Source organism: Haemaphysalis longicornis, unplaced genomic scaffold (assembly GCF_048455015.1).
Source record: "Haemaphysalis longicornis isolate Haplotype H1 unplaced genomic scaffold, Haemaphysalis longicornis Haplotype H1 scaffold_1, whole genome shotgun sequence".
Taxonomy (NCBI): domain Eukaryota; kingdom Metazoa; phylum Arthropoda; class Arachnida; order Ixodida; family Ixodidae; genus Haemaphysalis; species Haemaphysalis longicornis.
Window position 1 is genome coordinate 303118560 of NW_027526203.1, and position 24383 is coordinate 303142942.

The window sequence follows — 24383 nt, forward strand, 5'->3', positions numbered from 1 at the left end:
TGAAAAGAAAGCCCTTACCCAGTAAAAAAGGTGTGAATCTTTTTGGATACAAGAAGGGAAATAAGAAGGGGACAGAGGAACGTGTGTTAAAATAGAAAAACCATTTCAACCACCACCTGCCAACTAACGAAAGTAGAGGACCCCCCCCCCCCCCCCGAACTCTGAAGAGGTCAACCTGGGAGTAATTATAAGATTAGTAGCCACTAACTTCCTCTCCCCATTTCCTCGACATTGGCCAAAAATGAAACCACGAGACGACTCTTCCTAGCACGAGAAGGTCAGTGCTACCACTTTTCCTAGTACGGGATCACCTAGAACGAGATGCCCTCTTTGACCAGTTTCTCTATGACCAGTTTTCCTAGGACGAGTTGGCTGCGACGAGTGGGCCGGTTCCCAATTGGAATATCCGCTTTAATAACGCATGCGACATTTCGCAAACAACGACTGACATAAAATTACCTCGAGGAGTGATGCTCTTGCTACCGCTGTTCCGCGACAAGAAGTTCTCTGACACCGCTCTTTAACGTCGCGACGATCTAGATTTAAATTCTGTATTTTGTGCATGTAGGCCGCGTTGTGTCGGCATACACCCGACAAACGGGGATCGTCTTATCATTTTTAGAAACGACAGTTCCGACTTGCCGGATAGGATTGCCTTTCTGATAAAAGTACCAAGCCACCGTAGGGCACAAAACGTAGGGCGGGAAACGACACATTCAGATGAAAGTAATTCCACTTCGCTAGGCAAAAAAAAAAAAAAGTACCGCGGCTGACGAACCGGACCAGTTTTTTCTGTTGCTGGGAAAAAGCGGCGCTAATTTTATCTGACAGCGTTGAAGAATGGGACTTCTTTCCGCCAAAAATATGCCGACTGTTCCACGGAGTACACCGGAACAAAACTTAAATGGCGCTGACAGCTAATTTGCTTCTATCGACGAAATGCTGCGAGTCCTGCGAGAGTTTCCCAGTCCTCAATTTTTTAAACCTCACGAGTTTCTTTCCTTGTAGCTTATCAGAAATACCTCATTCCTTGAAAGATCCCATGGAAATCGTTCCGGGAAGGCGATCGCCGCCAGGTTATTTGTGCAAGTTAAAGCAAACTTTAAAAAATAAAAAGAAACGCTTGATGCCGAGCTTGTCTTAGTTCAGTCATGAACACACGCAGGAAAGGTAAATGCAAACTCTTGTAGGAATAAGCACGTTTATTAAGAAAATAGCGGTAAACATGAGATGATGGTTGTAAATAAACGAGAAAGACTTGCCGGTTGGTATGCAGAGAGGGAGGCGCGCTGCGTGGTACTGTGGCATGCCGACTTGCATGCCGACTCCGGCATGCCACTGTGGCATGGCTGGACTGCGCTCTGGTTGTTAAGACATTGATAATCACGGGGCTAATACACTTAAATTACAAGTGGGATCTTACACTTCGAGAGTCTGTGCACCCAGCGACGTGCATTTCTCTTTCACGCTTGTTGTGTAAGCCCTCCATTCTATCTCTCCCTCCCTTTTTTTTAGGTACTCTCCGTCGGCGGGAAGATAGAAGAGCTCACGCTGCGGCAATCGAGTGCGAAATGGGATGATAGAATTGATCATACTGCGGCATCCGCAAAATAAGTTCGTTGTTTGGGTTGCGGTCTTCCAAAGCAGATATTCCGCGCTAACCGTCGTTCCAAGGCTGTATTTTTCTTAGCCTCTCCGCTGTGGAGCTTTCGGGTGGGTCGACGAACTGCAATTAAGACTTGCTGTCGTTCGGCCTGCCGAACGCGAAGAAATGGTTAATGATCGCTCTGGCGTGTTGCATAAACCCAGCGGAACAACATGCCGGAAACAGAATGTTGAGGCCCAACGCATCTTTGTTCTCGATTCCCTATCGAGCTGTGGTGGCTGATTACTTAATTAAAGTTAATGACCACAAAAGCCGTGTGGTCTAGCACTCGTAATTGAATCTGCAGCCGATCTGTGCAATTAATGTCAGCGCTGCGAGTTATTTCGGCGGTTTCCTTGCTTTGTTTGTAGGAAAACTTTGACGACAAAGAAAAAGTTCGTCTCTAGCTAGCTAGCTGTCAGCACCGATTCTGTACAATTTCTTCGGGCACGGTATGATTTAGACTGCATCCTGCTCAGAGGCAGAAAGTTGCCCCAATCTCAGCGTCCTATTCCTTGTTCTTGTGGCTGTTCCTTTAAAGCTCGGTGGTCTGCAAGAGGCGGACGCTTGCGCACAGCGGCATCGGTGGCAGCGTACTTGGGCGGCGAAGAAAGCCCTTCACCAGTAGGGCGCGGCGGCAGGCGGCGGGAGCCGCGCTGCAGCGGCCGACGGAAATCGCGGCGGCGTTGAGCGCCGGTGACCTGGCGGCCGCTCGGCTGTCGGCTCGCGGTACGCCAGCGACGGAACGAAGCCCTGCGGGAAGGCTCGGTAGGACTCCGCCAGCTCCTGCTTCTCCTTCAGGGCCTGGCACTCGAACACGTCCTTGCAGCTGTAGCCAAATCCACGGCCGTAGCGGTCCGTGGTGAAGCCGAACCGGTACGGATCCATCCTGTGAGGGAACGCGCGAGCAGCTTTACCGACTGTCACACTGTTTCAGCGGCGTGTCTTCCCAACCTCACTGTTCTTTCTATAACCAAAAAGGACGTATGCTTGGCTCCATGCAAAATCTTTTCCTCCCTATGCACGTCACGATGGATTCTCATCACCATCATCCTAATGATGCTCTCGCAGGTGAGGGAGCGGCGGCAGAGGAGGAATAAACGTTTTTATGCAGCAGTAGGCAAAGATCTGAGCCCAGCAACTAACTTGAGGACAATTTCTTTCACCCCCACCATATGCAAACTGAGTAGAAGAATGTGTGTCAATCGTCTAAACCACCATCTAGAAGAGTCCACCAACTTTCAATCGTCTAAACCACCATCTTCTTCTTTCACCCTGCACAAACCGGATTTCGCCCTAACATGGGCACCGGTGGCAGCCTTTTTCTGCTTAGAAGGATTCTGTGCAAACACAAGAGAAAAATACTGCATGTTTTGGTCGCCGTAGATTTGAACAAGGCATTTGATACCGCCACTCATGAAGCAGTCCTCAGTGCCTTTGAAGATACGTACCCAGGGAAACGAACGGTCAACCTCGTCAAAAGCTTCCTCTGTGGTCGAACATACGAGATATATGTTAAGACCTCAAGCTCACGAGTGTACGGTAATAATGTCGGTGCACTCGAGGGATCGGTAATTTCGCTGATCCTATTTAACGTGCTTATGAGACGAATTGACACAGCGCTAGAGGAAGATTACGGAGTGCGTTTTGCAATGTATGCGGATGATATAACTATATTGACAGAATCAAGTGACTATGAAAGTACTGAACGGACGTGTAAAGAGCTTCAGAATGTGCTTTTCATAATTGAACATGAAGTTGGCCCCACTGGAATGCAAGTTTCGCCCGAAAAGACACACCTTCTTACGGTAGGGTACTCAAAAGCATGAGTACCATAGGCGGTACTCAATAAAAAATGACAACGTGGCACTCACATTGCAGGGTCGCAACATAACACAACCTACTGAAGGCTGGATCCTAATCCTTGGCATACCGATACATACGCAAGGTGGAGGCAAAACATGGCTTGACCAATTGAAACCAATGTAGAGTGGAAGAAACTACTACACTTGATCAAGCGCATCTCTAACAAGTTTGGGGGCGCCACAACCGACTTTGCATGTATACTAGTGCAGACAGTTCTCATATCGAGGGCATGTTATGGCGTCATTCACTAAAAATTTTCTCAAGTACAGATGAGCAAATTGGAAAGTCTGTACTTGCAGGGTCTGAGGGTAATCACCGGACCACCTCACCATATTAAAACTGAAAAGCTGTACCGGTACAGCCACCTTCCTTCGCTCCATAAGATGTAACTCACAGGACACAAACGGATCACGACAGGCGCCTGTACACACCCCAGGCCAAAGTCTGTTGGAACTCGATGATCACTCCTTCCAAGCTACAGCGTTCGAACCAACTGTACGGGTGCCGTCATAAGTAACAGAAAAAAGGATTTGTGAAAATCACAAAATATTTGTGTTACTGCCTTTATGACAGCCATTACCGGTTTACAGGTAGCTTTTTTTATTAGGGAGGACTCTTTTAAACGCACAACAGTGCAGCCAGGCACTTTGGGGAAGAAGAAACTCCTGTTAGTAAATTGACGAGATAGTGTTCCAGTTACTTTTCGATGGCCCCTGTACACCCATAGGAAGATGTATTGGTTGCCCACTCAAAGCCACTACCTGCGAAGACCGACAAGAATAGCCACACCCATCAACGAAGGAAACAAGCGATTGTCACGTCTAATGTGCAATCAACAACGCAGCCATCTACACAGATGGGGCCTTAGATGAAAATCGCCTCCTCACAGCGCTTGCTGCAACGAACTTAAGCTAAACGAGCACGCAGTGTTTCTCTGTAAACCAACCCATTTCCACCATTGAACTCGAATTGCAAGCCATCCTCCTAGGTGCTCAAATGATCCCTGATCTTATAGCTCCCAATACACACCGGGCTACCATCTTCACAGATAACGTACATGCCGTTAAAGCGTTGCGCAGCCCTCCACGACGAAACGCTGCACCTCATCGCATCAATGAACTGTGCGAAACCATCCAGAACGACCATAACATTGATACCCGAGTGCCGTTGATACCTGGCCACAACGGTAACCCCGGTTATGAGGAGGCCCATAGTCTCGCGAGGGAGGCAATACTAAACCACCCCTCGGAATCACCAGTGCTTTCTATTCCTCATAACCGTTCCCCTGAGGACCGCAGGAAGACACTTAGACAAGAAAGCAAAAAAGTACTCAAATCAACAATTCCCGAACTTCTGCACCCAATAACCCGCAACATACCACGAGCTGCACAAGCAATTCTTAACAAAGCCCGCACTCGCTACGCCCTCACAGAAGACATCTTCGCTCGCTGGGAACACTATCGACAACACAAGAACACGCAAGTTTCACCAGACTGGCTTCTGTGCTCCCTGTGCCACCAAGATCGCCCGACAATCAGCCACTTACTGTGGTTTGGTTATGTAGGGTCCTGGAAAAGATCCGAACAATACACAAGCCCCCCCCCCCCCCCCCCTTAGCGTTACATCTCTACAGGCCTGGCTATACCCAAAGAACGATGCCAACAACGTGCTGCTTGGACTGTGGTCCTTCGTGAAGGAGGCTGACCTCATCAACAGAACATGAACTTCATCGACCCCTAACCCCTACCTCCTTCCCCTAGTTCTTCCCAAAGGCCAGAGTGCCATCCTTGAGTAATAAATTCATAGAAGTGATACTTGCAGTGTTCCTTTATAAAAAAATCAAACATGCTTGACTTTTGCGAAATTAAATACTTCATCAACTGCAGAAAAAGAATTCACTCCGCCGTCGCCTGCTGTCGCTCGCGCCACTATAGCTTCTGGCGCCATTTTAAGAAATCAACCGGCCACAGTTACGCAAGGTTCCACTAGATAGGTTCCACGTTCTGCTTGCAACGCACGTGGAGTAGGGAAACGCGGTTCTATGAACGTTGAAGTAGGGCGGCTCGATTCACGCGCGTCTTCGCCGTACGGCAGCGTTCGCATCGAGACACCTGGTTTGGAGCAGTGGAACGCGGGAAATTTAAAATGATTTAAGCAAACCTTTGGCGTCTTTACCTTGGGAGGAGCGCGACGCAAGAGGAACAACATGAGAGGTGAGCGGGAAAGCGAAGGGAGGCATTTACTTCGCAAAAGCCGATAAAGACTATCGTCTTTTGACGGCATTTGCAACGAAATGAGCAGATACGCGGCCAATTTTTTGTGCTTTCTTTCATCTCGCACGTGCTGGAGCCTTACTGCACCATTTTTAACGCGTTGTTTTTTTCCACGGCCAATGTTTTTCGCGTACTAACGTAAAAACGAACCCAACGCGTATTCCTAACCAAAAAAAACTTGGGAACTTCAGGTTAAGTACGTGTATTTTTGCCTCAAATGCTCCCCAAGTTTTTTTCGGGCTAAATATTGCGGACTTGCGACACCCCCCATGTCACCCGACCCCCTAGTGTAATACCTCACTGGGACCCTTAAGGGTTGAATAAGGAATGTTGATGACGTATGACCAATGCCAGCGGTTCCAGGAGTTTCGAATGGGTAATTTTGCCTATATATAACCCTCTTGGTCAATAATTCTTTTTAACTTTTGACCGGAAGGCTGAATCGAGAGACAAGCACACATACACACCGACAGACCAACCAAAATTTTCGCCTTTGAGTAGCCCAAGAAAGACTGTCGTGCTTAAATAAAGAGCAAACAAATGCGATTTTGTTTTCGCTGCAGATTATCAGGCTCCAAGCGGTCACGGACAATGTCAGCTCGTTGAACTTGAAAAAGCCGAGTATGCTTCTTTTTTTCTCCGCTTTTTACACATATACCTGGAAAGAAGCAGATAATTTCAAGTGGTCTTTAAGTGATGATACTACACCTCGCCCATGGGACATCGTTAGGTCACTCGTGCGGTCATCAAGCAAGAATACGTGGCTTGAGAGTGAAGTAGAAGCCGCCGCCGATGGGTCTATAGGCCCGCAATGCTGCGAAGGCGGCAATTGCGACGCGCCTGAATTAGACAGGCGCGCGTCGGCGTCTGCGGGTATGGGCTGAACTAGGTTTGTAAACGACCGCTCCACTGTTGGACGCGTCACCACGCGTGCCTGCAGCACGGAGATGCTTGCCCATCCATTCCTTTGCAGATGAAGGGGAGGCCGCCGCCCCTACGGGAACAGCGGCCAACTTGAACAGGACGCGCGGATCGAGACACTCCGACGTATACAGGCAATCGTCACCGCCGATCGCGATTGTTGGTTCGCATTTCACACCGGCGGTGCCCGCCCAAAAAGTACCGCTCTCTACACGGTACAGTGTACCGTTCCTCAAATGCTTGTCTACGCTACAGCGGAACCGGGGCCATATTTGTACCTAGCCGCATAGTCAGCCGAAAAGCTGCCGCTCACGCTTGCGCGTACTGTTTTGTATACGTTGATTGAGTGATTGATTGTAGGGTTTAACGCGCCAACGCAACGCAGGCGATGAGGCGCACCATAGTGGAGGGCTCCGGATTAATTTTGACCACCATTGCGGGATTACTAGCGCAAAGTGTAGTCCATAGTCCACAGGCCATGTTTCGACCACTCTGAGTGCGTTTACGCGAATTTATTTTGTAGAAAAAACAATTCGAAAATGCTGTCCTCCTCTCTGCATTCTCGCCTATGTTCTGTGGCGTTTTCGTGTAACGTCAGGAGGAAATGACTTGGCTTGACTGCGCTACTGCACGGCTCACCGTCCTTCCGACAGAGTGAGTCGGCCCAGCGTTTATGGTACAGCGTTTTAGTCCGCCGGCCGCCGACGGGTCGTTGCAATTCGTTCACTCAGTTGAAACTAGGCCACGACACGTTTGTGAATGGAAGAATGTGCGTTCATTTAGTTTGTTAGTTTGTACACTGTATCAAGCTCCAAGTCCAGGTCACTCAACACAAGCGCTGCACAAGCGCACATGCGACGCTCCGCTGACTGGTACGCTAGTAGGAAAATCTAAGGCCACTTGAAGGCGGGAGAAGTCAGCGAAGCCAATATAGGTACTAAAGAAGTAAAATCAACTGAAACGATTACCGTACAGCGTAAAACTAGGGAGAAGGAAACACTTTTTTGCGCTTGGTGAACAAGCACAGCAGCAGCAGGACTACTCATCTGCGAACGCTTTCCCGAACGCTTTCCCGTCACTCCACTTGAGCTATTCTGGAAATTTGAGGGACGCTTCTGAGCTGCTTAAAACGCTAAAAGTAAATCAACGTGTACACTGGTTATACATTATACATTATATACCTTATATTTCCGTTGTCGACAGCGGTGGCCCGTGGCCGAGTGGTCTCGAGCGCTAGGTATGATATATTGCAAGTCACTAGTTGGAATCTCTGAGGGTACTTTTTTTTGTAGGCTGATTTTTTCGGTTTTCGGCCGATGTTTTCTATACTGAGTTCATTATTTCTGGGCCGTAACGTTCACTGCTACACGAGCGAGTTCACAGAACGCGCGCAGACTGACACTAACGCGCTAGCCGGTTCTCATTGGCGTACTGTTGCATAAGCACCGACTGCTTGCGGGCAGTGGGCACAGGCCAGAATTAGCATACCCTTGCCCTGGTGCGAACAAGCTTTTTACGATACAGGCATGAGTGAGGCAAGCTACAAATATTAGAGAAACGCGCATGGCATTTGAGCGCCTGCGGTGAGGCGGAGGGCGTTCATCCACTGCGTAGGCCTCGGCTAGTGATTGCTACGATTCCGAGCCGTCCTGGGAAGCTTATCTCAGGCATTTTACAGCCGACAACATGGCAGAAGTGAGGTATGACGATTACTGAGATATCGAGAATGCCCATCAGATAACGCCGGATGTCACGCATGTTGTTTTACAGAACCGAAACCGAAACGTTTGAATGCTAATCGTGGCATCGTCCAATCATGGTGCATCTCCTCCCGTCGTCACCGCATTTAGTTGGTGGGGCCGCCGCAGACCGCGCATGGTAATGTGTCTTCTGTTGAGCTTAATAAAATAATTTCCGACTTTGCAACCACATAAAGAATGAAAAGTGTGTTAATTTGAGCCAGTCTAGGCAGTGCAAGCAAAAACGGGAGCTTGACAAATTCACTTCAGTGTCCCATTAACGTGCGCCAAAATGTCGAACACACGGGCGTTTTTGCTTTTCGCCTCCACCAGAAAAGCGGCCGCCGCGGCTGGAAATCGAACCCGCGACCTTGTGCTCAGCAGCACAACGCCTTAGCCACTGGGCCACCGCGGCGGGTGTTTGTTGCATACGTCAGAGCCATCGCACGCTCGCGACTACGCGTACAGTATAAAGTGAGTGTAGTGTCCCCCTGCGCTGCTCGGGAGTTAACTTCTGGCAGATGGCGCGCATGATTGATGGCTATCTGGGCCAGAACCGGGACGGTTGTGGAGGAGGGGCACCAATGAGGGTGTAAAATGTCCTGCTTCGGCGGGAAAAGGGTTTACGCCTGAAGCTTGAGTGCGATATGCGCACCCGGGAAGTAGAGGGCTCCATTCTTTCGTTTTATTTTTGAATTTCTTTTATTACTTTGTGAAGTCGTGTAGGGCTACGGAATGATTCAGACCGCCTAGGTATCATCCAGAGATCCCGCTCACACCGGCGGTTTGGCTTTCCCTTGGGGGGCAAGATATAAGCGGTGATTAGATTTAGGTGTCTTGAAGAAAACCAGTGGCTTTGTATCTGCTTGCTTCTCTGTGAATCCTCTCGAAACTTCGACAACACTTCTTGTGCCCCTGGCACGCTGCTGCTCCTTATCTATTTCTTCCAATTCCTGAATCTTGCTCCTACCACTGAGGGATAAAATAGAAGTATTTGGGTTAAGGTAGTGGTTTAACGTGCAGGGTTAGCTCCGCATGGAGGCCGTGTTCTGGCTGGAGTTTTGAATGGCGTTTTTCATAGAGAAGAAAGCACGTGTTTCTGATAGTGTGGTCGTTGTGTTTAGATGATTTTAGGGAAAGTATTTGCTGCTAGATTGATCAGTATGATTGAAAGTTAGATCGTTGAGAGCGTTTGGGCATCACTAAGATGATGGGGGGGGGGGGGGGGGGGAGCGAGGGAGAGGCACCTGGTTTTTGTTGCAAAAGTGAAATTTTTAAGAAACTGCACATCTATGACCAGCCTCCAGCGGACGAAAGCATATACTTACTCTTCGTTTCAGGCCGGGTTACGAGAGCACCGTGAACATGTTTGATTCAAGCAGCAAGGCTATAGACGGCGGCAGCGGAACTTTTTAAAGGTGGTGTTTTAAGCTTTACACTAGCTTCAAAAATAAAGGCCTAAGTTAACTACGAGGGGTATAAATGTCTTCGCGTTGGCAAAAGAAAGAGATATGCGTTAGTTTCATGGAAATGCGACACGGTCTGGTTCGTCCTGCCTTGGCGGCGGCCGTGCGACGAGTACTTGATTCGACCGACCGACCGACCGACCGACCGACCGACCGACCGACCGACCGACCGACCGACCGACCGACCGACCGACCGACCGACCGACAGACAGACAGACAGACAGACAGACAGACAGACAGACAGACAGACAGACAGACAGACAGACAGACAGACGAGACGAGACGAGACATATCCCACCCAGCCCGCAAGACAAAATGAACTTGGAGAAAGAGCTCATAAATTTACACCAGGGTTTTATGTGACCACGGGTTAAGGGAGCGCTGCATAGGAGGGCTACAGCTTAGCTTGGCGTATGTGAGGTTTCATAATGTGCGCCGAAATGTCGCTATTAATAGGGCTTTTGTTTTCACTTTCCAACAGCAACAAAAAACAGTCGAGGTGGACGGGAATCTATCCCTCGACTTCGCGCTCTGAAGCGCGATGCCACTGCGTCAACGCGGTGGTCGGAGTTAAAGACGGGGCAGCCACGGAAATTATACATCTCGTACATGGTCTGCAAGCATTCTGATGTCGTACGTACGGAATCATGAGCATTAAACAAACACAGATGAGTTCACCGGCGCTTTATAATTTGCTTCGTGGCTGACGGAAAGGGCAATAATGATTCTTGGGGTTGACGTCGAGTCCCGCTTCTCACGCGGGAGGGGTAAAATTTTAATCCAGCTCAAAATGTACACAGGTGCGCGGGGGACAATAGCAGCCGACAGAGGAGCTGCATAATGAATGGGAAGCATTTCCCTGTTTCCTCTGGCTTGTTTCGTAGTGTGCCGCTCGTCCGTCGAAAATCATCCAACGTGGGAATTTCGCTCGTCGCGAGCGTGATGGTGATGAAGGCGATGATCGCCGTGATGATAGCAACGATTACGACAGCAGCAGGGAAGCTGATCTGGCGGCGCCACGAGGTACAAATTGCCACGTCGTTCTCGGCGTGCGGACAACGCAGCCCATTTCCAACGAGAATCTAGAGAAAACAAGAAAAAGCTCAACTGCCGAAAAAAAAATGAAAGAAGCGGGCCAGCCATAACGTTCCGCCGGAGCGGCTGCTGCTTTAAACAAACGCCCGCGACGCATAAGCCACTCATATGCTCCCACCTTTAGGGCTAGATGCCGTGTTGTTGGAAGAAAGTGAAGTTAGGCCCGATGCTACTCATTATCGACGGACTTCAATATAGGGCGATTACGTGCGTTGTTCACGCCTTCTCAACCCTTTCAACTGCCACATAGTCGCACCCTTTGCGCGTCCTGAGAATTTCGCTAAGATCAACTGGATTTCTGCTTTAGAGTTAGGCGCGAAGGTAGGAAAATAAGAATAGAATAAATTTTATAAAAGTGTATGCAGACAGTTTCACTGTGCCGACCACGATGTTTCGAGCGCAAGCAGAGTAGGTACCTGATTATAAAGTGTTTCTAATACCTCGCTGCGGGTATATGTGTTCTCTTTGTGGGTATCTATGACGTCGCTAGAAAAACAAAACCAACTGTTGGCTATTCACCGGAGCCTATGTATAACGTTTCGCCTATAGGTCTTCCTGCGTGAACCCGTACGCGCAGCCTGACGAACAATGAGTACAATCAGTCCTTTTTGTAATGGACACCGGTTGACGACGTTAAACCCCAAAGCGTGAAATTAGGCCCAATGTCGGGGTGTAGCATTCCCGCTGCTCCCCCTCCTTCTTCTAAACACCAACCTTCGCGGAAGCGAGTTATAGAGTGCAAAAGAGTGCTCGGAGTGTTCGGACCATTGTTATTTCTAATCTTTATAAATGACATGCCAGCTGATCTTAAATCTACGGTTCGACTGTACGCAGACGACTGTGTGTTATATCTTCCAGTTACGTGCATAAATGACGCGAAAATTTTGCAGACTGACCTGGACGCTGTAACTAGTTGGTGTGATAAATGGCAAATGTCCTTGAATATAAAGAATTGCCACCATGTAAAATTTACAAATAAGATAAATAAGTTAGTAACTTCATACCGCATAAATGAAACCGCCTTGCAAATGTGCGATGAAGTTAGATATCTGGGTGTCACATTTTTTTCGACTATTAATTGGTCTGCGCACGTGGACACAGTTGCGGGGAAAGCGTCTCGGATGTTGTATTTTTTCAGAGGAATTTTCAGCACGCCCCTACAGGTTTGAAGGAAACGCTGTACGTCACTGACATTAGGCGTGTGCTCGAATACGCTTGCCAAACATGAAATCCTTTTGCTAATAAGAATATTCATAAGTTAGAGGGCGTCCAAAAACGAGCAGCACGCTTTGTCACAGCCAATTACGATTTCACTGTCAGAAGCTCGAGTATTGTTGACGGACTTGGATGGAAAACTTTGGCAGCCCGTAGGAAAGTATTGAGGTTAAAATTTTTATTTAACATTCGAAGCGATAAGACAGGAATTAACAAAAACATTTATATAAAAGAACCTCATTACATCACTACTAGACGAGATAACCCAAGAAAAATTAGACCGTATCAGTGCCGCATTGATGTCTTTAAATACTCATTTTTTCCTAAAACGATTGAAGATTGGAATGCTCTCTACCAAGTTAAGTAGTTGCCGCATCTGATTTTCACACTGCCATCGATGATTTTGTGATGTAACATGTAACAGTTGCGTATTATGCTCCGCCATTGTATTTCTAAGTGATGTTGCCCTATTGTGTATTGCTCTTTTCTGTGATTGCTTTATGCATCAAGATTGTAACCCCCTGCAATAATGCCATATCGGCGCTGTAGGTAGATGTAATAAATAAATAAACAAACAAATAAATAAATAAATAAATAAATAAATAAATAAATAAATAAATAAATAAATAAATAGATAGATAGATAGATAGATAGATAGATAGATAGATAGATAGATAGATAGATAGATAGATAGATAGATAGATAGATAGATAGATAGATAGATAGATAGATAGATAGATAGATAGATAGACAGACAGACAGACAGACAGACAGACAGACAGACAGACAGACAGACAGACAGACAGACAGACAGACAGACAGACAGACAGACAGATAGATAGATAGATAGATAGATAGATAGATAGATAGATAGATAGATAGATAGATAGATAGATAGATAGATAGATAGATAGATAGATAGATAGATAGATAGATAGATAGATAGATAGATAGATAGATAGATAGATAGATAGATAGATAGATACTGGAGGCTTTACTGAGTGAATAATTTTCTGCCCCTGCTAAATTGACCGAGGTAGGCGATCAGTGCTTTCGCGCTAGAAACAAATGCCCAGAGGCTCTGTCGTTGTTACAAAAGATATCCGGGGGGTCAAACCCACAGACTAAAATAGTGTATGTAGATTTTAGATGTGTGTAAATACACGTCTTGTACACTATATAGCAATTGTTACTGCGACTGAATGAAAACCACTGCTTGCACAGTGTGACAATCACAAAAATCTGCGGGAGAAATATAGAAACGACGAAATGCTGGCAGGGAGGTCCGCGGGGGAGTAGGAAAATAATAAATTTACGTGTTTTCCCACTATTGAAGGAGTGCGCGCCTCCTCCTTCACAAAAAAGTAAGGTGGCGGTAATGCTCCTTCTCGGTGTGCTGCCAGTTTTGCACGGTCTTTGTGGGGCCGTTGTTGCTCGCCTTGTTGCACCGCATACGTGATTAATATGCTATTAAAAAGGTCAACTCGGTAAGCTTCGAGCGATATCATGCAATAATGTTATCATCTACTGCACAGAAAAAACTTGAAAGTCAAACCATAAAACATCGTAATTTGCCTGACTTGCTCCTGCATTTCTCAATGATTGAAAAGTATTGAACTTAAATAAATGAGGCAGCTATGCGCACAGAAGGCACGCCAAAGGGCTACGTGACGGAAACAAATTGGTTCCACCAAAATATATTTCTTCACCTGACGGATAAAGCATAGCTAAAAACGCTAAAAAATAAAAAAAAAATATGAACAAAGAGCATCTACGCGGATCAACGTAGAGGAATAAGACATTGCATTTACGCAATATCATCGAAATTTGAATGCATTTGTTTAAAATGTTCTCATTTAATGAGGTTTATAACCGAAGGTATTCACACACTAATAAGATAGAGGAATAAGACACTGCATTTACGCAATATCATCGAAATTTGAATGCATTTGTTTAAAATGTTCTCATTTAATTAGGTTTATAACCGAAGGTATACACACACGGATAAGAGTGAGTTCAACATGTGGGACCATTCACGGGTTATATATTGTCATACTTAGGCCTCACTAACGGAAACTGTTCACAGAAAATAGTCAAATTTTGATTGTAAAACAAGTAAGGGTAGTGCATCGCGTATGCAATCTTTTAGTCATCTGCAGTGAGCCATACAAATTTTAGTTTTCGCCCTGTTGCAGCCTTTCTTTAGAGGACAGGCGATGAGTAAGTCTATTTGTATGAAACTAATTGACTTCCGTTAGACAGCTAATCAGCACGACTTATAAACACGCAGCCAACCTTCTCTATTCACTTTGAATAGCTTATTTCTATATTTCTTCAAACATGCAGGTGCAAGTCACGCAAAATACGATTTTTTCTCTTTGAATTTGCAATTTCTTTTCCGACGCAACAGAACAAAAACAGGGTTTATTACCCCTCAAGACTACGACACCCTCAAAATTGATACATTATTCACGTGTCTGGTGCAAAGCGACGAGAAACAGCGGTCACGCAAGCATCGTCTAGAACTGGCTGCGCTGGGACCGCCACCTAAAGACCACAATTGAAAGAAGTAAACGAACCACTGAAGAATAAAACAAAGCTTCTCGATCCTCTTCTCTCGTGTGCAAAACATGATCAGCTAAACAAGCTGGTGTCATATTTGGTTAGGTCATTGACCAACTGATGTGAATTTCTCTGCTTCTTTTTAATGGGCTGTCCAGCAGGCCCTCGAGGTGCTGGCCAGGCAGGAACCCGGCGAGCCGCCAACGGCAACCGGGTATCCGCGCCGCACACCCGCCACGAGGACAACGTAGGCCCAGTGTATACGCGCGAAAGCGCGCACTGCAGGCATCAATAAAGTTTTCCCAATCCAACAATGCTCTCTTTTTTTTTTTGCTTCGGCCACGGGATCTACTGATTCCGCACCCGATGCTCCTTCCCTGCACTAGGCTGCACTGAGGTTACCGGGCAAGAATAGCACGTCCGGAAAGGAAGCACTGCAGACAGCACGTGGAGAGAACTGAAGCATGTAAATAGCACTGGAAGTGATACAGCACTTCCAGTTCTTTACATCACATCTTCCGTTAAAGGTTTGACATCAGCCCTCTACCCAAGGCACACGTTTCTTTCATGCCGCGTTGGAGCCAGTGTTCGAATCCTAGTGCTGAGTATTCGCGCGTTTCTTGTTCGCACCCGCGTCGAACATGTCAAGAAACCCACGCAAAGAATTTGAACATGGGCTTTATTTCGCTAATGATAGGTCATGCTTAAAAGCTCTGAAAAACGTCTCGAAGGTCTTTTATAGGGACATTTCATGACTCAAAATAATGAGTAGTGCATCGACACTTTCTGGATTTGTCACGCGTGTTAACGCAAGTGCGTAATGGATTATAATACATTGTAGTACATCGCGTTATTTTGCAACATATCGGATTGAACAACTGCGTTGCATTATATGTCATTGCATCGGCAAATAAAGGACTAATTAGCATTTGGCTGCCCATGGCCTCAGTGAAAAGGACTGGCCTTGCAATTCCCCCGAAATAGGCTGGGTTTGTATGTAACATTTATCAATATATATATATATATATATATATATATATACAGAAAGAAATGCCGGCAGTCTACAACGCCAAACGAGGCATAGGGGAATGGTTAGACTATTTTTTGACCGTTAGTGAAGTTATATTTTTTTATTAATTTACGTAGAAAGAAAGAAAAACACGCGCCCAGAGTGGGGAACGAACCCACGCCTTTCGATTAGATCTCGAATGCCTTACCAATTTGGCTATCTGGGCGACTGTGTTCCCTTCACTTTCTGGGGTATTTATATTTACTACAACTGTATCTGACGCTTGAGGGTGGTAGCCAGCGCCACTCAGACTATACGGGGAGAAAGGGACCTTCTTTTCGAACCCCGGGGCGTGACTCGAACGTCTACAGCCTGTCATGAGCGGGTAACTGGCGGGAAACCCTCTTATGCTACCTTGGCATCAAGGCTGCCAGAACCAAGGCTGCCATAGCCGAATTGGTAAGGCATTCGAGATCTAATCGAAAGGCGTGGGTTCGGTCCCCACTCTGGCCGCGTGTTTTTCTTTCTTCCTTTCTTTCTACGTAAATTAATGAAAAAATATAACTTCACTAACGGTCAAAAAATAGTCTAACCGTTCCCCAATGCCTCCTTTGGCGTTGTAGACCGCCGGCATTTCTTTCTGTATTTCCTAACGAGCCCCTCATTTCCAAATTATATATATATATATATTAATGAAGTAGTGCTGTGCGCTCACTAGATATTTTTAACACATTAATAATTGTAAACTAATAATTATCAAACCTCTTTCTGGTATACTTTGGAGTCCTATTTTGGGGGAAAATTGCGATGAAACTGTCGTAAGATGTGCAAGCGACTTCAAAAACTTGACTGAGTCTCTGGAAAAAGGGAACAGTACAATGCGCCTGCGCTTGGGGGGGGGGGGGGGGGGGGGGTAATCAGACCCTACATCTGCGACAATAACGTGTCTGTACGTACAGTACTAGAATTTCACCCCTACTTTAAGGTAAGTACCGTCATAAACAAACAAATACGAACTAGACTATTTCAATAAAAAGGGAATCTACGGATCTTCAAAAAAGGGACGGACCCCCGATTTTCGGCGCGTGTATGTTCTCTAGCTCATATAAAAGCCAGCGTTTTGTATAGCCCGGTAACCACAAGCAATTTATAAACAAATCGGCAGAAATAATTTTAATTTGGCAGCAAACTTTCTAAAAACGGAAAAGTGGCGGTTCGAAGTGTAGAAACTTGACACTACAATATGTGTCCCGGTCACGTGACCTTCAAACCTAGCAGCTCCTGTAACTGCCGAAACGTTCATTAACTTATTGGAAACCTTTTAGCACAAGTATTTGTACAAGTTTAAATTGCATATGTATTTTTAAACATTATTTTGAAAATTTTTATGACACGCCGCTCACCGCCGCTGGGTTGCTCTCAGTGTGGCTAACTGAGCTTCCATGCCTAGAACCAACGGCAGGGTTGAGTAAACAGACCCAGTGAAGGAGCTTTGACGATTCTGCCTGAGTCAGGGGCGCTACTTCTGCCGAAATATTCGCGTTCAGTTTTAAAATACGCCAACGGTAGCTAAAAAAAAAAAATTGGGCCCATCTCCCCGCGAGGGGGACTCGAGTAAATGCGTCGCATAGGGGGTGGGTGTATTGCGTTAACGTTTAGTGTTTGGGGAGTTGGTGGTAGTGAATGCGTTGTATCAGCAGCTTCTTGACGTAGTTTGAATGAGTCAAGGATATAAGGCGCCTTCGTAGCCTTTGATTCTGTGTCGGCTTTGTGGCGCAGTGGGAAGAGCACCATGTACCTTGCGTTCCGCCCGCAAGGTCGTGGGATCGAAACCAGGCGCCGGTAAGTATTATTTTTTTATATAGTGTAGGGGGAGGGGTGCGGACCTGTTGTTGAGAGCGAGGAGGGTAGCGTGATGCGGGAGAGGAGGAGAGGGGGAGAGGGCGCACCTGCGCGCTGAGCTGTTGCGGACGGACGGCGGACGCTACAGTGAGTTAAAGAAATGCTCTGCATTTAAAAAAGGACGCGCCCGGGGAGAATGGAACTGCCGAACTCCACGACGTGAAGCCAGAGTCTACCTATCGTCCACCCCAACAGATGGCGCCTTGGTGCAAAATAGATTAGTGAATTAAAAAAAAAACCACAATGGAATAAGAAAGCCAGCGATTTGTACTTTTTTAGCTGGGGACAAGTTTTTAAATATTGCTTTTCATTTCGCATACAGACAAAAGTATGTTGCCGCGCTACTGTATGTCATGGTTGCCAGGATTATTTTTGGGAGGACGTACAGTTCGTAGACCTAAAAATTTCGATTTGAAAAGTTCTAGGCCGTCATCAGTAAAACCGTTCCTCGTTAAAGTGCTTTAAGGGATGCCCTTTCATTTGGGATAGAGAACATATACTCGAGAAAAATCGGTTGTCTGTCTTTTTAACAACCCCGCTCCGTTCCCAGAAATCGTCCTGAACCCGTTAAAGGCAGCGATGAAGAAAATTGGCGCTTTTTTCTCGGCGATTTCGTGGTAGCCTGTGCGGGTGGCAAAGCCCCCCCGCCAAGGTTTGCAGCGTACGTCATGAGCAAAACGACATGTGCCGGAAGCTATCGGCGCGAATGATTATTGCGCTTGCTTGAGTTAAAGGGCTGTAGTCCACTCTTTAGGTCCCCACCACAAAGAGGGATGGCGCTAAGAAATATTGGCAAAAGGAGGTGGTGTTCGGTCCGCGGCGTAAAAACGATTTACAGTGCTGACACAGCGGTGCTCTTGAGAAAGCGCCTAGATGACGTATTTTTGGCCGCACAGCTTGTAAAGATGATTTCGTAAAATGACTGATGCCATCACTGTAAGAACGTCTGACACAACGGTTCTTTGAAACACAGAATCTAGACGCAATTATTACAGACCGCGTTAGTGTACTGGTAAGTCTTAGCACGAACAACGCACGGACTTTCTAGCCGTGAGCGGTGAATGTCGTCACCTAAGTCTTTATTACACCATGCTCGCGTCTCCATAGAACACGCGACCCCATACGGAGAGGTGGTTGGGAAAGGAAGCTGTGAAAGCAGGACAAAAAAATGTACAGACTTTCCGGGAAGTGTATTTTAATGCGTAAGTATTCCTAGCCCAATTCTCTTCATTTGAAGTTTTTTTTTCACACCCATAAGTAATGTACGTTTATAGCGTTATAGCGATTGTATGTGTTATGTCTACTAAGCCTTGAGGCTATTGAATAAACGAAAACACAAAAGCACAACTTCGCCATTTGTGCAGTTTCGCGCAGATACAGGGCGTTGCGTGTTCTGTGCTGTGTGTCGACTTCTTTATTCGTCTTTCAGTTTGTTTTTTCGGGGCTCTTTTGTTTTTGTCTCGTTGCGAGAGGGCAATGGTTAGCAGATATCTTTGATTTCGTCAGTTCATTTTTGTTAATTAATAATCCTATTTTTTGTATATTTTGGTCTTTAGAATTTTCTTTGACCATTTATCTCCATCTACACTATTATTAGGAATTAATATGTTAACTTCGCCTATTATGCGTTTTTTATTCCGATTTAGGGGGCTACACGTTTGGTGCTTTTCCTCGACTTTCTTTTTTATTCCTGTTTGGGTTTATTTTTCGGGGATTTTTTTATTGTTGTTTCGTCGTGTGAGGGCTGTGTAGGAGACATATTTTTGATTTGGTAGTTATTTGGTTATTTTTGTAGTTGCTTTTTCAAATTTCCTTCGTCCAATTATCTCATTTACACTATTCTAAGGATTACATATGTTAACTTTGCCAATTACGCATTTTTGTGCAGATGCAAGCCGTTACAAGATTAGTGCTGTGCGGTGCTCGGCAGAGCTTGCTCTCGCATTAAAAACTGGCCGCGTGTCTGCTTCCTTCGCTGCAAATAGCGCCGAAAGATGACAATTTTCTGCCGCTCCTGCCACGTTAGACCCTCTACTCTCTCCAACCCTCGCGCTTTTCCCCTCCGCGCTCAATCCTCCTACGAATAATGCACTGGAGATTTGCTCCTTTATGTTCAACTTTTCCGCGTTCGCACTTCTCTCGCGCTGTCTGTTGGGACATGTTGTTCTTGGAGCAGCCCGAGCCGACATGTCTTGTTTTAGTCGTTGCTTTTATCTCGACTTTCTTCACCATTGTTTTTAAGGAGCTGTTCACTATCGGGCAACCACATCTTATTATATTTATTTATCTATTTATGGATACGGCTAGCCTCAACTCTGGAGGCTGTTGCAGAACTGGGGGATGCAGGATTAGAGGATAAAATATGTATACCTAATTAACGGAACACCAGAGTTCTCGGTTATGCAATAATATTTTTCTCAAATATAGCGCGGGTTCGTTTAGCGCTGAATAACGCGGACATATATGGGCCAGGGCAGCAGTTTTAGTAGTTTTCTTTTTTGTATATACTTCTTGTTCAAGCATTCTTGGACCGTTTATTCGCCGAGCGGTTGCAGCTGGTGACGGACGGACGGACAGACAGACAGACAGACGGACGAATGGACGGACGGACGAATGGACGGACGGACGAATGGACGGACGGACTGAAATTAGCGCGTCTAGGTAGCCCAAGAACTCATTGACGCTGTTATGGTGGTCAGCCCACGGTTCCTGAGAAGTCACAACGATTTCCGGCAGTTTACTGTGGCGCTGACGATAATTGCCGGCGTTAGTCGGCAGTAGCAATGACACTTTGTAAGTATCTATAAATGGGGCTCTCTCCTGGCATCATGATCAGTTATGAAAATGCCGCTGAAACGCTTTTCAGAAAAAAGTTTTTGGGCTCATTCCCGTTCCGCGCAAATTAGTTGGCGGCAGCAGCATGGTGTGCGCCCTCCGTGACTTGTGCTGAATGCGGCATTTATGGGGAAGATTTGGTCTTTGCTTCTGGTTGCTAGCTGCTAAACTGCCGTATTTACTATCAGAATCCCTTGAGAGCCATCAGTATGACGGGAACGACCGTCTTGACGTGAAATCAAAGGCGCTACAGCAGCTGACAATTCTGTCCGTACTCCGTAACCAGCCCCACGCTTCGAGCGTATTTCTAGCCCACCTTGCTTGATACCCCTTACTTGTTACGAAAAATTCGATTTTACCGCTTTGAGCTCGTTCCGGTTACACCTAGCACCGCCAGTACCTCCCCTTTCCTTTCATCCTTGAACTTCCAGAGACGACGCTGATAGAGGCTTGGAGGCGTTAATTTTGGTATTTCCCTTGTATCTTTCCTTCAAATCGCTCGATTTGGCCGGAGACGGTTCTAAATACCCGAATGGGCCGCTGTGGCAGCGCGGCCTCGTGAGTGATGAGAGAAGAGCTTCCGTTCTATAATTGCCCGTCGGGGATGACGGTTTTATTGCGATAAGGAAAAACAGAAGAATAGGACATGCATAAAAAATACTAGAATTTAGGTAATGCTTTGCAATTTATCGACGTGAAACCTTGCGTACACGAAAATAGTATTTTTTACGGCAAAGCTCTTAGTGCTATCTGGACAATGATCTTTCGCGAACGGCGGTCTCCTCAAAAACGAAAAGAGACATGTGTCCACGCAGCTGGACCCGGCACGAGCGGCTCGTCCATTCTCCGTGTCGAGATCAGATTCATTCTATAACAGCTTCCCTGTAGTATTGTTTGGTCACAGATCAATGTGCACCAAATTTTTATTTCAAATTAAGTTGGCTGAAGCGATAAATTGTGACGTGGTAATTGTTTCTTGAAAAAAAAATGCTCAAATTGTCTTTATGCCGACGGGAAGAGACTGATAGATAAAAACAAGTTTTAGGGGCGTAGCACCTTAGGACCTCGCTTTCTCCGTGGCTTGTCCCTTGGTGTCCGTGTACTCAGTGTTGCGCATGCGCGAGGAGCATTGGGCTGGATTGGGTTGGATTGGATTGGATTGGATCGGAATTGTATATACTGTACACAAGCGTTGACACTCATTTACATGCGCGAGGAGGCAATGCCACGGGTGATTTACTAAGAACGATCCCCAGTGCTTCGCCCACTCGTCATGATTCACTTATTGGAGATGCGTGAATTTTTTTTTTAAACTTCACCGGCACATTAAACAATGCCGAAGCGTGACCCCTTGCAACCCCTTTTTTATGGCTCGTACGGCTGACATATCAGCTTTATTTCAAGGTGTTTATTAAGTCGAAATGTTTCTGCCTCTTAAGGGATTAGCGGGAATACGCACAGGTTGTATGAAATACCTAGCGGTAGTCGATGTTCGGGTGGGCCAATGAACGAATTGGTATAACGCACATTGAGTTATTCGTTACTTTCATAATTAGTTAGTTCACCGTGAGGTTGTACACAATCGGGAATTCACACCTGGTGTCCATATGTGTACTCTTACCGGAGGAGGCGTATAATTATAACAACAACGGCTGGAACGTGTTTTATTAAAACTACCCCGAAACAAATTATACGACCTTGGTTGGCTCTAACGACTGCATACTCGCCGGAAGTTTTAAATGAGTAAGTTTTATAGATAACTGCCTACCAGTCACAGTTTTATAACATATAACGCGGACTCCCACTAGGAGGCATACGGTTACAAAAAACGCCGTGCGCTGTCCCAACAGACGGCGCGCGAGCTATGCGAAGGCGGAAAAATTGCTGTGGATTGAACAAATACCCACTGGAGTCACCATTTGAGTTCCAAGAGGGGACGTCAAGAGCGCGAGGGATGGCAGGTGGAGAAAATAGATGTAGTTAATTAATTCATGAGAATTCTAAATCGCAAATTACGAACTACACTGCTTTGTTTATTACACACCTTTCGGCTGCGCCCTAGCCAATAGTGTTTTGTGTCCTACACTCAGTGTCTCCCCCCTCCCCCTCCGTTCACACCGTATCTTGGGCGCAATTTTTAAGGCGATAGAGATTGTTGAGGCACCTCAACACGGTAGAGTACCAGAATTCTTTAGATTACAAGTACACGTTGGGCCAATTTTTACGATAGCAAGCAAACCAAAACACAGTGCGTAAAAAAGCAGTGTCAAATAGTCGCGCGGTCTCCCGAACTATTCCGGCCGATTAGTGAAAACGCAGGAAAATGTCCAGAATCGAATTGATCAAAATTCCATCATGATAGTTGCGATGGGGGTGGAAAAGCACCGCCATAGTAAGAGTGTACTCCAGAAATGTGAAGTCTGTTGGTCCAGCAGTTCGTGCTGGGTGTTTATATCACACTTTGGCCTTTAAACTTCGTGCTAAGTGTAATTTCAAGAATCCTTCTCGCTCCTTAGATTTTGTTTAGGACAAAATACTGACATTGGATCTGCAAACAAACATAAATTTGGTGTATCAACGGGCTGAAGGCTTATTTAGAAATTCGTTAGAACACGCAGTTATTCTTAATATTATCTTAATCTTACTAATTAATCTTATTAGGGGACGGACATGGAAACCCGTAAAGCCATTTTCGCCATTAGAATGGATTCCCTACATCAGCACAAACCAGTTCGATATCGGAACGCACCTTTGATATAATGAGAAATCAATGTAAAATATTATTGCCTTTTTCACTCTCTCAGGGAGTTATTTTTAATCAACCCACTCATATTGATTATCTATAGCGCGATAGGCATGTACTTTTGAAATTTCAAATTCCTGGACCAGCATTTTGGCTGGTCGTTGATATAGTCGTTTTGCACTTTTCCGTCCGCTCGGGGTGTAATTAAAAAAAAAATCCTTCCAACCCTTCCAGCAGCGTCCTAGGGTGGAATCATTAAAACTGTGTTCGTGTATTTGTACGAGGTACATTTATCGGTGAAAGCTAATTTTATATAGGCGAATCTGTAAAAAACACGCAATTTGCTCAGAAATGAAGGTTCGCACAATAGAGGTTGGTTCCGTAAAAACCCAAAACTACTTTTTAGAAATTTTTACGGGCACCATATGTCAGCGAAAACCAACTAGACATCTAAACGACCGAGCGAAATAACCACGCAGTTGCGAAAACACAGTTTCCCTGTTTTCCTCCTTTAAGGGTGGAATTTCAAAAACAAAAACAAAAAAACAGCCGTATTGAGCCCTAAGACATGATAGAAACCTATTCCTGCAATAATTTAGGCTGGGCTCTAAAGAGTGAGTGAGTGAGTGAGTGAGTGAGTGAGTGAGTGAGTGAGTGAGTGAGTGAGTGAGTGAGTGAGTGAGTGAGTGAGTGAGTGAGTGAGTGAGTGAGTGAGTGAGTGAGTGAGTGAGTGAGTGAGTGAGTGAGTGAGTGGGGAGTCAGTCAGTCAGTCCGTTAGTCAGTCAGTCAGTCAGTCAGTCAGTCAGTCAGTCAGTCAGTCAGTCAGTCAGTCAGTCGGGTACTTTTCTTCGTACGTATCGATTTTAGTGACAGACGTAGCCTACTATACATTACTTGGAAGTGCAGGAGTGTAGTAAGCTGGGCTAGTTGGTACTACTGTTCTATGGCGGGTAACAGCGCAAACTGGACGAAAACACGAAAAGTAACACACACAAAAAAAAAGGCTATAGCCACGCCTGGCTGCACGGTGAAGCATATTCATAGCTATGTACCTTGTCGTTCTTCCGCCGTCTATTACATTCCTCTGCCTTGCAAGCGTGTCTATGTAAGGC

At 45.9% G+C, this 24383-nt stretch overlaps 1 protein-coding gene across 2 annotated transcripts in view; it reads right to left on the reverse strand.

Moving 5' to 3' along the window:
• Positions 1-401: 401 nt before the first annotated feature.
• LOC144149630 (uncharacterized) overlaps positions 402-24383 on the reverse strand; it is a 135032-nt gene continuing 111050 nt past the window's right edge. For both annotated transcript variants that reach the window (XM_077681285.1, XM_077681292.1), the window contains exon 3: positions 402-2534. In XM_077681285.1, the coding sequence (XP_077537411.1) occupies positions 2264-2534 (271 nt within the window). In that variant the 3' untranslated portion in view covers positions 402-2263. The remainder of the gene's footprint in view (positions 2535-24383) is intronic.